We start from the raw sequence: 14,671 nt of genomic DNA, 5'->3' as shown, positions 1-14,671 counted from the left end.
GAAATCTCCGATAAAGCCCTAATATTTTGGGTCAGTTTACGGTTTAATCCCAACTTTTATTTTTGACAGAAAAATCCCGATTATTTTATATTTTGCTCAAATTAATGAAACAAACTTTTTTTAACAGAAAATGACAGATTATCGTATAAAATTAGATAATCGGGATTTTTCTATTCAAAAAATAAATGTTAGGATTAAACCGTAAACTGGCCCAAAATATTGGGACTTTATCGGAGATTTGCCAGTGACTTCTTCAACTACTTTTGAATAAAATTGCCGTTTAAGAAAAAAAAAAGTTAGTTAGAGTCTAAAGCCTTATAAAATCAAGATTAATCAATATTTGTCAAACGTTGATAAAAGTTCATTTGGTTTTTTATTACTTCATATTAGAAAATCCCTTTTCAAAACACATATCCAAACATCTTCAAATAAAAAGCAAAATAGTTAAAAAAAAAAAAATGAAAAACAAAGTATAGCATATGATAGACATGTGAAATTGATAATAATGAGTTGGGAATTTCCAAATTCTTACATATAGGACCACAAAGTTCTTGCCATATTTACAATGGTCCCATCCCATTTGACCTCAATACCCATGTGGTCAAAAGGATCTTCAACACTTATTAATTTACTCTCTTTCTCCTCAAATTTTGTCCCCAAGATTAATAAAGACGACCAAAAGTACCACTATACATTTTTGTTTCACTCTATGCTACTAGTGCTACTATGTTTGTTAGTATGTGGGGATAGGTTTCAGAAAATGAGAGCTCATAGCTCTCATCTTTCATTAAAGAGTGGTCCAAATTCACCACCATAATTGACAATTGAGATTTGAGTTTGTGTTTGTTTGTCATTTGGTCTCATAGATAAGAAGCATATTATCTTTCAATCATAAGTTTCAAACTTTATGGTTTCCTATATTGTTTTAGCTATATACTTAACTTAATCTTTTTGGTAACAACCTTTCTGAATGAGTTACCACTAATAAAACTAGTACAAGTCATTGATTATTAGGTAACCGGTTTACACATGGTCTCCTCAAAAATTCTTTACATTATATATATACAACAATACATATCATTCCTAATCAAAAACTAACCGATTCCAATATAATCAAAAATCAATCAAACAAATCACAGCCGTCCATTTCCAAATCATCATCAACGGCTCAAAAGTCAAAACACTAGTTGTGATTTGTCTTGCTTTTCTTAAGCATTGACGCGTGGGTCCCACCAATGAGATGATCTATAGCCTCGGCTGCAGCATCTTTTTCAGCTTGTTTCTTGTTGTGACAAGGGTGGCCTGTTATCTGCAAGCCATTAAATTCACAAACTGACCTAAACTGGTTGTTTGGCAGCTGGCTTGTTCGGTAGATTGGGGCAGGGTACCCTGCCCGGGTCAGTAGTGTCTGGAGCTGACTTTTTGAATTGTCGCCACCTGGACCACTTTCCACCCTGGACACTGGCGGCAGTTGTGTTTGTGGTTGTTGTGGTGGTGGTGGTGGTGGAGGTACAGACGCGATGTATGGTTTTGAATTGTTGTATAAAACCTGGCGGTTGAATACAAATCTGCCAATGGATTGATCTTCAGGGAGGAGTAAGCGCACAGCGGATAAAAGCTCGTGGTGGGTGTGTAAATCCAATTTGGGATTCAATAGCTGAAATGAATTTTTATAGACAAAAATCAATTCTTGGAGGACTAAAAGTGAAAAATAATGATTTATTACTTACTTTATACTGGAATAACTCATCGAGCTCTTTTCTTAAGTTGAGATACATTTCAGCCAATGAAGGTTCCATGAAGAACTCCAAGTATCCTCCCAACATTTTCAAGTGCCCATCCTGTTTCATATCATATCATATCATGGAATGGAATCATTATAAGAAAGGAACAGAATGGAATGGACAATGGAATAATAGACTTACTATATCGCCTTTTGAGATGCTTCCACCGAACAGTAGCAGGACGGAATCGGAAACAGCAGTTGTATCTCGGAGAAAAACAGAGTTCACTTTGATCTTTTCATTAAAGACCAACCACGGGAATGGAATTCTCAAATCCCGGGAATTAACCGAGTTCTATAGCAATCAAAAAAAAAAAAAAAAAAAACAGATGAAAAAAAAAATAAAGTTATTAGAATTTAGACAAGCGAACTTACCGAGTGTAAAAGCACCTGACCATCCTCCATGGTTTTTAGCGAGAACGACTTTTCATTATGCTGATGTCAGCAAAAGTGAACTCAACATGAGTGTTATTACTTACAAATTTATAATTATAAAGAGATTAATTTTTATTTTATTTTTTTAAAAAAAAACTTACGACAATGGAGGAAATTCCGGGATACAAGCCGTAGCAGATAATTGCGCGAATGAGATTTTCATCATAACTCCAAGCATTGAAAATGACCATATTGCCATCAACAAGACCAGTATCTTTAAGCAAAGATAAAAACTCCCTTCTCAAAGAATCAATAGCTTTCATGGACTGAGCAGACAGAAAATTCTTCCAACAATATTCATATCCACCAAGTGCATGTTCAGCCACTTTCCAACCCTCATACGCCCTCACAAGGGCAAAATGGTCACTATGATCTTGCGAAAATTGCGCTTTCACCGCCTCCGCCAGCTGTACAAAAAGAAAGAATTATTTTCATAAAATATAAATTATTATTATAAAAAGTGACTTACTTCTTTTTTATCTAAAGGTGCTAAAAAAGGATCTCTGACACTAAGTCCAGCAACAACTGTGAGTATTGGATCAAGGCAATTAAGAATTGCTCCCAAAATCAACATTTTTCCAAGTTTCGGCTCCACAGGAAGCATTGTCAAATAACGACCTATAAAATGTAGGTTGCCAAAAGTTTATTATAAAAATTTTGGAATATAAAAAAATAAAAATAAATAAACATATACCAAGTACAGTTAGATCTTCATTCTCATCTAAAGCACCAATAATCTTGAGATACTCAATGGCATTTTGAACCTACAAATGGGAAATAATAAGTATGATATTTTTTCCTTTTTACAGCATTGTACTTATTATATATAGATAAATCCATTGAAAAATGAGGAAGAGAAATTACTGCTAATAACTCGGGTGATTGTAGAGCTTTAGATAAGAATTCAGAAATACTTCCAAGTTTTAATGTTTTAATTTGAAGACAAAGTGACTGAAGAGGTGTTCTCAATATTTCAGGCAACTGATATTCTGCAAAAGCATTGAAGACACATCGAGGGTATAAATGGTAACATTCTCCTGGCTGAACACGCCCTGCTCGACCTCGCCTCTGTTAATCATATCAAAAACAATATAATAATCAAATGATACAGAAAAATATAAAAATTACCAAAATACCCTTTTTCCCAAGAAACTCACTTGTTTAGCAGAAACTTTTGATATCCAAGCAGGAAGGAGACAAGGGGTATTATTCAAAGCATCATATGATGTTTCTTTAGCTTTTCCACAATCAATAACAAAAACAACATCATCTATTGTGATACTTGTTTCAGCCATATTTGTAGCCAAAACTATCTTTCTCACCCCATTTTCTGGCTTTTCAAATATTTGTCTCTACATGAAGAAGATAAAAAAATAAATAAAGATTAAAAAAGTTTTAGTTTTTTTTAATGATATTAGTTTCTACCTGTTCTGAGCTGGCCATAGAGCCATGACATGCAAGCAACAAAACTCGATTTGCATCCCCCAAAAGATGATTTGCTTGTAACTTTTCCTTCAAAGAACTTATGTCATCCCATCCAGTCATAAATACCAAAACTGCCCCTGGCTTTTCACTCCCGCATATACTCAATAGTAGAAACTCAATGAGATTGAATCCCATGCAATCAGGATTCCAACATGACATAGACTCCCGAGTTTGTGGACTATAGCCTCTAAAGTCAGCATACCCAAGTGCCTCCTCAACAGCTGAAGCAATTTGGCTTTTCCTTTTTCTAATAAATTGTTTATTTGATTTCCATGTTCTTTCTTGACCATAATCATCGATTTGATTCTCTGCTGTCAATCTGTATCCAGTTGTTTCCAGAACATCTTCAAGAAAATAGGAATGCACAGGGTGCGTAAAACCCTACAAGATTTCAAAAAATTAATTAGATAAATAATTAAACATGGATAAAATTTACAAAAAAACAAAATATTACCGGAATCTGAACCACTGGAACACCACCAAAGTAGGTTGAAAAAAGATTTGCATCCAATGTTGCACTCATCAAAACAAGCCTTAATTCTGGCCTTCTAGGAAGTAATTCTTTCAAAACAATAAGCAGAAAATCTGAAAACAAGAAAGAACTTTAATTATTTTTTACATATATTTAACCATAATAGTTCTATTATAAACATTAATTACCTTCATTCATGCCACGTTCATGAATCTCATCTACAATAACATGAGTAACATCTTTCAGGTTTCTATCAACAAGTAATCTTCTCAACAAGATTCCTGTAGTGCAAAACAGAAGGCGAGTGTCTCTTCCTTTTATACCCTCTAACCGAACTTTATATCCAACCTTTAAGAAGAAAGAAAAAGGTTTAAATTTAATAAAGCTATGAGAAAGTCAATGAAAGTCAAAGATTCTTGGGGTAAATAAAGTATTGCTTACAGTTCCACCCAATTTTTCGCCTCTCTCTGTGGCAATTCTTTCTGAAACAGACATGGTGGAAATTCGTCTAGGTTGAGTGCATATGATACTACATGTGGCCCCACGAAAAGAATCAATCTCTGATTCTAGAATAAACTGAGGAATCTGTGTTGTTTTCCCACAACCGGTTTCACCGGAGATGATAACAACCTATAAAAAAAATGTATATTATTTGAATATGCATATCTGCTATCTTCACATAAAAGCTTGACTTTACAATGAAGTTAGAGTTGGAAGGTTCAAGAACAACTTTAGTGATGAAAGAGGATATAAAAAGCATCAAAAACTATGAAAGAAAGTGTATGAAATACCTGATTCTGTGAAATGGCATTTAATATTGTATTTCTCTCTTTGTAAGCAGGGAGATTTTTACGAAGCTGTTGCATCCTCCAACCATCTGAAGATTCCTATAATAAATGAACATTTGTCATAATAGTATTTGTACTACTATTATTTTACATATTCAATTCTTTAGATTTACAAAATAACAAAGTGCATAACATTACCACATGCTATCAACAAATAACTATGAATGATAATAACTGGAGAAACAATTAGTACCCTTTAAATAATAACCATGAGAAAGGTCTCTAGAGATAAATAAAACTTTGAATCGTTAATTATCAACATTTAACATTAGTCAACTGACAAAAGATCTACATAACAGGTCTAAAATCAGTTCTTGATTAGTTTTAAGAATTGAACCTGCCAAGCTTGTTGTTCAGCCTGCAGTTGCACACTCCTCCTCCAAAGGAGTTTCTCAATGGCAGCCTTGCCTTGTGATGACAACTCTGGTAGCTCAAACAAACTTTCATCAGTACCATTGCTACCTGTCTTTGAAATCAAATCATCTTGAGACCGTTTCATACTTTCAGCCTTAAAAGAAAGATACTCTTTCAAATGAGCATCAACTCTCTTTTGCAACCCATCAGGCAAGGCCACCTCCCTCTGAGGGCGTTTATCATCAAGATCAAATCGGTAGTTTGGCAATGGAACCTTGCTAATGACAAGCACTTTGGCATACAAGTGGCTGTCAAGATTTAGAGGGAAAAGGTTATTTTGGTCAATAATATATATATAAGTAGGCATGTGTGCTAACTCTTGAGATGATGATAGCACCTGTGCAAACCCATGCTAGTTGCTAGGGCTGATATTTGTTCATAGTCACGCCTGTCTTTTTTTTCCCTTGAAACCAGTTCTTGTTTATCCTTGCTGTTTATTAGTGTTGTTAGCTTCCACTTCCAAGATTCTATATCAGATGTGTAAGCACCCTGGAAATGTATAAAGAATATTAAAATACAACAGCAAGTTTTATGATTGATTCCTAACAAAAAAAAAGAGACCATGTTGATATTTTCTATGATTTCTTGCAAGTTTTATCATTGATTCTTCCTATGATTACTTCAAATTGCACACAGTGATGCTTGTCCTGACAATTTTACGAACCATAGCGCTTAGTATCACTTAAGAAACGACACAATGATCGAAGTGAACTGAGGAGGAAGCATGTTACTAAACACTTACGTTATTCTTGTCATGAACTTGGTTAAATAACTTCAATTATATTCTTTACTAAAAAAACTAAAATTCCTAATTTACAAGGAATGTAGCTAAATAAAACTCACAGGATGGAAAGAGAAATCGAATTCGCGATGGGGGGCTTCTTGAGAGACGGCAACGGCCTGAGATTTCATAATTTGGTGAGGAGGCAAGTAAGGATAAGGAACTGTAAACCTATTGTTAATATTGCTCTGAGATGAACTAACAAAAGAGGTTTTGTTGTCAAGAACAGCATGAGGAGTAGATGAGATATCGGGTAAAGGGGCAGGGACAGGGGCAGGGACAGGGGCAGGGGCAAGGGCAGGGGCAGAGGTAGTGACGACGGAGCGAAGGCGATGGTGTGGAGGCACGTACACGGAGCCGTACGAAGACGGACGCGGTATGTCCTTCATCGCCGTAAACGGTGGTGATTGTGAGGTTTTATCAAGGGCTTTAGGGCACGAAATATAATGGTGAAAAGCGATTTACATACACAAGAAGGCTAATTAGCCACCGCACCAGGATGGTGGTATGTTGTCAGTAAAACGGCGGCGGTGGCGACGGGGACGGTGAAAATGGTGGTGAGGGTGCTGATAGATGGTTGAATCCGGTGGATTGCTAGAAAGGGTTTGGTTTGTACCAAATAAATTTCAGATGCAGTCCTGAGCATATACCAATAATAACATATTATTATTTGAGAACTGAAAGAAAGAGTTGTTCTTTTTTTTCATCATTAAAAGGACATGATTATTGCTAAAGTATTTTATAGAATAAAATCATAAAATGCTTTTGAATGTAATAATATATTGTTTTTAGGGTTATTTAAATAATAATAAATAAATAAATAAATGACCATATCATATTGGATTTGACTAACTATTTTGTTACTCAACGAAATGAAATGAGCAATGAGTCTAGAAACGTAATGTTCCGGACTATACTAAAATCATGTTGGATAATTTAGGTTTTGATATGATATGAATCTTTTTTTTTACATGTATTGGACTTAAACTGTCCGTTTGTTATCTCAAATATATATATAAAAAAAATTGAGTTTTGTAGTGATTAATTAGTTTAATGTTGAAATCATAAGTATATATAACTAATCATAAATACATATAAGTTTGTCGTCACGACTTGGCATCACTAGACCATGTTGTGGTGATCTTATATTTTGCGACCATTACGACTTCAAACTCGACACCACGTCGTGGCTGATGTTCAGTACACTTTTTGAAGAATGATTCTTTAGTTCATTTCGATCTGGCTCATTTATATTCACAAGAAGAGAGCTCAGAAGTACTGTTTTCAGCCATAACTAAAGAAGTCCAAGTTTTTCTACTCACTTTCAAGAATTCGATCTCGCCACTAGTATTTTAGGGGAGTCTGTTCTATTTTCTCCTCTTTAATTTTATGTTCTTTAATTGTTTAAATATGCAATGGGGACATCGCATCATTTAAGTGTGTGGTAGGGGGTTGAATATAGTAATGCAAGCATATTGATAAAAATTTGAAAAAATGACTAGGATTTAAACATTATTAGAAAGATTTGAAAAAAATAATCTAAAAATTGAATCTAGTTAAAAATTGTTATGTTGAGATCTAGGTTGCTAGCGTTGTGTAGGACAATCTGATGCGAGTTTCGATGTTTATTTGAGCCAACATATGTTCTAATGTATTTGTGGCTTCCCTATCCTAGTGAAATCATGGAACAAAAATACAACCTTGCTTAGTTTGAGGGTCATAATATGTTTAGCATTGTGTATCAGAAATGTATCCAGTAGAGCTTATATACTCATTACCCCTTAGATTTAATATCTCTAACCAATAAGGTTGAATTTAAGTTCCATTGCTTAAGCATATGTTTTTATAGGATTTTTAGTTTTGAGTGAAAAAAGTGAGAAAAAATAGAAAAGTAAAAAAAAAATTGCAAAAGTTTGAAAGAGTCTACAAAGTTATGAAGATCAAGAAATATCATGAAGAAAAGTTCAAAAGTTCCAAAAGTTGAAGACTCAAGAATAAGACAATTTGCCAAGTTATTATTGTATTTTTTTATTTTCTAAGTTATTTTTCCATATGTATGATTGGGGACTTAACCAAAAATTATCTTGAGGTTAAGAAAGATTTATGAGGATATATTCGGAAGGATGCATAAAATGAGTGTTGTTCAAAAGAAGTGAGGAAGTGTTTATGAAGATTGTAAGTATATTTAGGATTGGGGAAGTTCTTAGGAAAAATTAGACACAAATACATGCATTGTGGTCTTGATGTAATGGAGAGGCTCAAAATGGATTGTCTTGTGCGATGTTGGTGGCTAGAGTTTTTCTATAATAATAATAAAATTAGTTTTGCTTGAGGGCAAGCAAAAGTCAGGTGTGGGGTATTTTAATATGTGCATATTTAGTCATATAATTCATGCATATTTCTTAATACTTTTAGTTATAATTATGCTTAATTCGGGGCAAAAGGTATTTATTATGTTTGAAATCTGTTTTGTAGTAGCAAAGACATGCTTAGGACAAAAAGAAAGCAAACGAGGAGTTGGAAACATGAATGGATGAGCTAAAGCAGGAATGAAGAAAAAGAAGACTTGAAGATAGAAGACCACGACATGGTGATCGTCCACCAGACCACCACGACGTAGTGAATGGAAGATTCCTTATCATTAACGATGACTTGGAGAATACGGGATTTCGACGAAGACCACAACGTGATGGCGGTTGACCACGTCGCGGTGACCAATTTTATGGAAACTATAAGTATTCGATTATTAGGTCGAATGTAGAGACTTCCAACAGGCTTTCTGAGGAAAATTGCGACTAAAAACCTCTGGAAACCCAGGAAAAGATCGAGAAACAAGTGGAGCTCAAGGATTCACGAAGATTAAAAGAATTATACACAGATTTAATTAGTCTACTCATGTCTAGTCTTAATTACATAACTTTTATGTGTTTTTCTGCTATCATGAGAGACTAAAAACTTTTTACTTCTGTTTGGTGAAGATGAACCTAATCCTTATGTGTTGATTTCGATTATTAGATGTTTTATATTGATTTTACTTGTGTTTGATATTTAAAACCTAAAATGTTTTAGTTCTAGTTTATATTGCTTATTAATCAGATTCTGTGTGATAGATCAATCATTCTAATTGCATGAATTTGTCACATAATTATTTATGATCATTAAATAATTAGAGCTAAGATTTTTCACATATTAGATTGAGTAATTAAAGCTAGTAACTTTAACTATGTTAGAGAGCATAATTAATCTTAATTTCTGCTTGGTTGCTTAACTTGATCATAGTAAAGTAACTATTATCATTCATAGTCCAATTTGTGCTCGTTGTCGATTTGGTGTTTAACTTGTGCTTGATCATTGCATGGTAATTCATAAATTGATAAGTCTAGATATTTGATCATAATATCTAGTTAACAAATTGGTAATCAATATATTTTATCCACTAGAAATCAACCTGTAACACCGTAAATTTTCAAACAAATTTTCATTTTTAAATCACATAATTTCTCATTAGCACATTTCACAAAAACCCCAAAGTGTTAAATTATCAAAAACACAAATCCATAATTGTTTAAATAAAAAACCAGGTTCCTCAAAAACATGACTCCATCTCCTGTGTACAATCAAGCCGACGCCTTCCCGCGATCCTGAGAAGTACCTGAAACACATATCACATAACACGGTAAGCCCAAAGCTTAGTGAGTTCCCCAAAATACCACACACATCTCATTAGCCTCTCATGGCTATCTCTCAATAAAGACCCTCCGGTCGATGTGTCTCAGTGGAGACCCTCCGGTCCCACGACTCGGGTTGGACCCTCCGGTCCTAACTCAGTAAAGCTCAGAATAATACACAACATAAATCACAAAGACATAATGCAGGATATCACAATACTCAATAATATCATACAAGACCATCCGGTCACACAAGTTACCACTTATGGTAAGTATAGTGAGAAGACTCACCTCGTAAGCAAGCAAGTAAACCTCGTACCCCTCGAACGGTCTAATCCCCGCCTACATGTCATAACCATCTCTAATTAACACTTATAACCACAACTCTAAATAGATTCGGTCATCCTCTCTCCCTAACTCTTGGGATGGGTAAAAAACCATTTTACCCCTCCATGGTCTCCATAATCCAAGTCTTGACCAAACCCTAAAAGTCAACAGAAGTCAACACTCGAGTCAACAATCCTTGTTGACCCAACTCGTCGGGTGCATCTATGTGACTCGTCGAGTCCCCTCGTTTCCTCAGAAGTATCGTGAAAATCCAACTTAACTCGTCGAGTTGTCTCATCAACTCACCGAGTTACACGTGTCCAGACTCATCGGGGAAAACCCTAACCGACTCATCGAGTCAGCTCACCGACTCGTCGAGTCCTTTCAAACCATTTCCTCATTCAGACGTTTTTAGGCAGAAATGACGTCTCATACTCTGGATCTAATCTTCTAAGGCTCACTTATCACGTAAAGCTGCAAGCTTTACGTTCATGCATGGCATATAGGGCTCAAAATGTCATAACAAGCTCTATTATAGGGTTTAATGCATAAAGGCTTGCCTCTAGCTTGATAAAGCTTGGATCTTTGGGCTCAAAGGACCTCCTATAGTCCAAATTTGAGGTTTCAATCTCATGACATGCTCATATGACTAAATAATTAACCAAAAGATGGATGAGAGAAACCCTAAAACTCCCTAGGATGAGATCTAACAAAAGAAATGGTCAAGATAGCAGCTTTTTACCTCCAAACAAAAGCTAAAAATGAGTGAACACCGGATCCAGAAGCTCCTTCTTGTCCAAGGTCTCTTGCTCTTCAACTCTCCTCCAAGAATGCACTAAAACCCACAATATTAGCCTCTCTTTCCCTCACACAAGGTTACAGCTCGGTTAGGGTTTCTCACAGTGTAGTAGGGTGACAAGGGTGGCGGAAATGAGGGCTTAAGGTCCTTTAAATAAGACACAAACCCGGAAAATTAGGGTTTCCTCGCACAACTCCTACTCGTCGAGTCGGGGTCCTCCGACTCGTCGAGTAGACTCTAAAATCCCACGGCCATAAAAGTCTCTACTCGGCGAGTTGGTGCTCCCCAACTCATCGAGTTGCCCTGTCAAAAGAAATAAAATAATTAAATATCATACCTGGGAGACGGGATGTTACACAACCATAGGAGAAGGTGAAAATCGGATCTAAGGAGAAGTACTCTTTAATTCTTGAAGTTAATTTGTGTTTCTTTGCTTGTTAGTTGATATTAGTTGAATTAAGTTCTTCTAATCTTGAAAAATCAGTAAAAACCCCCCAATCAAAGTTTTTTTCTTGGTTTAATTAGAAGTAATTATTTTATTTAATTAAATTTCATTCCTAGTGTTCGACACCCGACTTACCCAAGCTATTCTATAATCCGACTAGGTACACTACCTATAAGTGCATAGATAGTTAAGTTTTCTTAGGTTATAAATTTAAAGCTAGTAGGTACTTTTGTGCACATCATTACTAATCCATCATGGTGGGGATCCTGGATGTCTTCACTATCTGCTTCATCGAATGTGATTTCCTTATTATTCGTGACCGACGTATTTTTTCAGGGTCTTTCTTCTTTTTTCTGTTTTAGACACTTTGGTATGCCTTTTTGCTGCAGAATAAGAAGTTTTACAAATGTCGGAACCCCCAGAGTTAACATTGATACCAACTTGTAACACCCATAAAAATCATGCCAAATTTAAACTTTTAAAAACATTTCAAAACCATTAATCATTACAAAACTTGTTTTCAAAATGTATAATATCAGAGTATCCCAGAAACATAAACATAAATAGGAGGAGTTGTACGATCACGCCTTTGCCTTTCCGCGATCCCCTGATGTACCTGAAACAATAAACTGAAACCGTAAGCCCGAGGCTTAGTGAGTTCCCCCAAAATATCCATACACACAACAATACACGTATAATCATAAACAACATACTATGGGTCTAGTCAACCATCGGGTTGGAATACCCCAGGCCCTCAACCATCCGGTTGGAATGCCAACATATTATGGGTCCAGTCATCATCGGGATGGAATACCCCAGGCCCACAACCAACATGTTGGAATGCCCACATACTATGAATCCAATCTGTTGGATTAGATGTCTAAGACTATAACTATTATTGGTATGTACTCGACCCGAGAGTAGCATGGTCCATTTGGGTTGCATAACACCGGGACAATTTGTTAGGATGGACTTTTGAGAGAAGGTTATATGTGATTTATTAATATATTATAAGTTATAATATATTAATATGAAATCATATGTTTTAATTAGTATTGATCAAGAATTAATTTGGAATTAATTTAGTGATCAAAAGAGACTAATTAAATCTATGGGGACTAATTATGTTAATTAGTTATATTTATATGTGTTGGGCTTATGATCCATGGATACATAAAGAGTTGGGCCACATGAACCATGGATCATAAAACCCATGGGTATGGGTTTGGGTTATACCCATGACTCTTACAATTCAACACATATAAATACATATATGATGACCTAAAACCGCCACCTTATGTGGGTGTGCATGTTCTTGGAGTTCATGGTGGTTTTTGGTGCATGGAATTCTCTCTGAAGAGTCACCTTTGTTCTAGGTGAGTTGTGATTCCATTTAAGGTGCAACACTTGGGGCACTAAGTTCTTAAAGGTCAAATGCATCAAGACTTCCAGCTGCATAAAAGGTATGTTATACTAACTAGCATCTTCTGTATTTTACATCTTTGCATGCTAGTTATAGGCTTAATACCTTGGAAACACCTTTGCATGTATAATTAGTGAAAACATAGATCCAAGGTATTTAGGGTTGTATGTACACCATAGGATTTTGTATTATACCAAAACCCTTCAGTGGTATCAGAGCCATGGGTTGCTTTCAATTATACTTGATGCATATTGCTGAAAAAAGCTGAAAAAACGAATTTTTTGCTTTCTGGATAGGGGACTCGACGAGTCCATTAAGGGACTCGACGAGTCCATGTGTAAATTCATCCAACTCGTCGAGTTGGTTCTTGCACCCGACGAGTTGGAGCCCCTGACAACATATATTCGACGTTTTTGGCTGGACTTGGACTAGGAACATTACCCTAAGCTGTTTTTGAACTTATAAACCTGTTTTTGATGTGGTAATGTTCATGCTAATCCAATTTCAAATATAATTGTCATAATTTCAAGATTTTTATTAGTTTATATGTTCATGCTAATTTCTTGAAGATTGATGATTTGAATTATCTTGTTCTTATGAGTTAGTTTAGATTAATAGAAAATTTATGTGATAATTTGTTTTCGATCCATATTGATCTAAAAGTTGTTCATAAAATGTGTTTTTGTAACTTGTCCTCAAGTTATATGAAAAGTCTCATTTATGATTTGTAAAACTCATAAGATTTCCATAAGTTATGAAAATGAAGAGTCTCATTTTTAATTGTTTTTAAAGTCTTCCATAACTTGTCCTCAAGTTATGGAACTTGAAGAGTTTTTTCATTAAAACTACTTTAAACTCATAAGTTGTGGAAACCAAAAGTCTTGAATTGTTCAAAACTTGTCCTCAAGTTTTGGAATTTGTAAAGTTCCCCCCCCCCCATGAATACTTTAATTCCAAGTTAAACCCTAGAGTTTTAAAAGTTAAAATTCAACCCTTATACTAGTATAATATTAATAGTTAATATATATATATATATATATATATATATATATATATGTGTGTGTGTGTGTGTGTGTATAAGAGTAAAAGTCAGTCTTACCGTCAGTAGGCCTCATTCACGAAGCCGGTCTATAAGGGGGGTATAAGGTTACTCCCTATAAAATGGTAGTTTAATGGGTGTCCACTCTCACTCACCGCTTCCTTGACTGTTGGAGGGTCGTTAGCCGAACGGGTAGGACAGGACTATAATCTCCCTTCATTAAAAGTATAATGATAAATACTAAGTAACTAAACACTTATAAATTCCCAATTTTAATTACTTAGGAAAATGTGAATTTGGTGCTAACCCATGAAATTGCACTTTGTACCATACCAAGTCGTTGGAGGAGCGTGTGTGGGTAACCGGCACACTAACATGGACTAGTAAGAGTGGCAAAGGGTAACTTAATGTTTATCATATATCGGTCGAGCGCGTGTGATTAACCGGTACATCAATTTGGTGATAAAGTTAAGGGTACCAAGTTAATTTGCATGGTTATTCACACCTTGTTTGTGATCCTCGGCATCCCAGTCACAAACTTGAGAGGGCAAAATCGAGATTTAAACATGCCATTGAATAGTTCAATGAATCTCAAATGATCTAGGAGTTTCAATTCACTTAAAACCTAAAATTCCTTTTTCCATTTTTTGTGGTGGAAATTGGTAAATCGTCATTTACCTACCTTCAAATATTTTATAGCTTGGATTACGACATCCCTCTTCCAAGTTATAAAATATTGTGTTGGGTCCTAG

The 14,671-nt window shown here is 35.2% G+C and overlaps 1 protein-coding gene across 2 annotated transcripts; it reads right to left on the bottom strand.

Moving 5' to 3' along the window:
* Positions 1–982: 982 nt before the first annotated feature.
* LOC145129510 (DEA(D/H)-box RNA helicase family protein) lies at positions 983–6,870 on the bottom strand. 2 transcript variants are annotated; one of them, XM_079064258.1, is made up of 17 exons: positions 6,281–6,870; positions 5,775–5,926; positions 5,361–5,685; positions 4,967–5,062; positions 4,617–4,805; positions 4,364–4,523; positions 4,158–4,288; positions 3,644–4,084; positions 3,376–3,570; positions 3,083–3,286; positions 2,913–2,982; positions 2,688–2,836; positions 2,320–2,625; positions 2,159–2,218; positions 1,926–2,078; positions 1,731–1,841; positions 983–1,657 (listed from the first exon to the last, which is right to left on the bottom strand). In XM_079064258.1, exons 1-17 carry the CDS (start codon positions 6,605–6,607, stop codon positions 1,184–1,186), a joined length of 3,543 nt encoding a protein of 1,180 aa, XP_078920384.1. In that variant the 5' UTR covers positions 6,608–6,870; the 3' UTR covers positions 983–1,183. The 2 variants fall into 2 exon arrangements, with proteins under 2 accessions (XP_078920384.1, XP_078920385.1); XM_079064259.1 differs by lacking the exons at positions 5,775–5,926; positions 6,281–6,870 and having other exon boundaries at positions 4,967–5,052; positions 5,361–5,486.
* Between the last annotated feature and the right edge of the window lie 7,801 nt (positions 6,871–14,671).

Source organism: Lactuca virosa, chromosome 8 (genome assembly GCF_052849685.1).
Source record: "Lactuca virosa cultivar CGN04683 chromosome 8, Lactuca_virosa_CGN04683_v6, whole genome shotgun sequence".
Taxonomy (NCBI): Eukaryota; Viridiplantae; Streptophyta; class Magnoliopsida; order Asterales; family Asteraceae; genus Lactuca; species Lactuca virosa.
The sequence above is the reverse complement of the archived record's forward strand: the minus strand, read 5'-3'. Positions and strand labels throughout refer to the sequence as shown.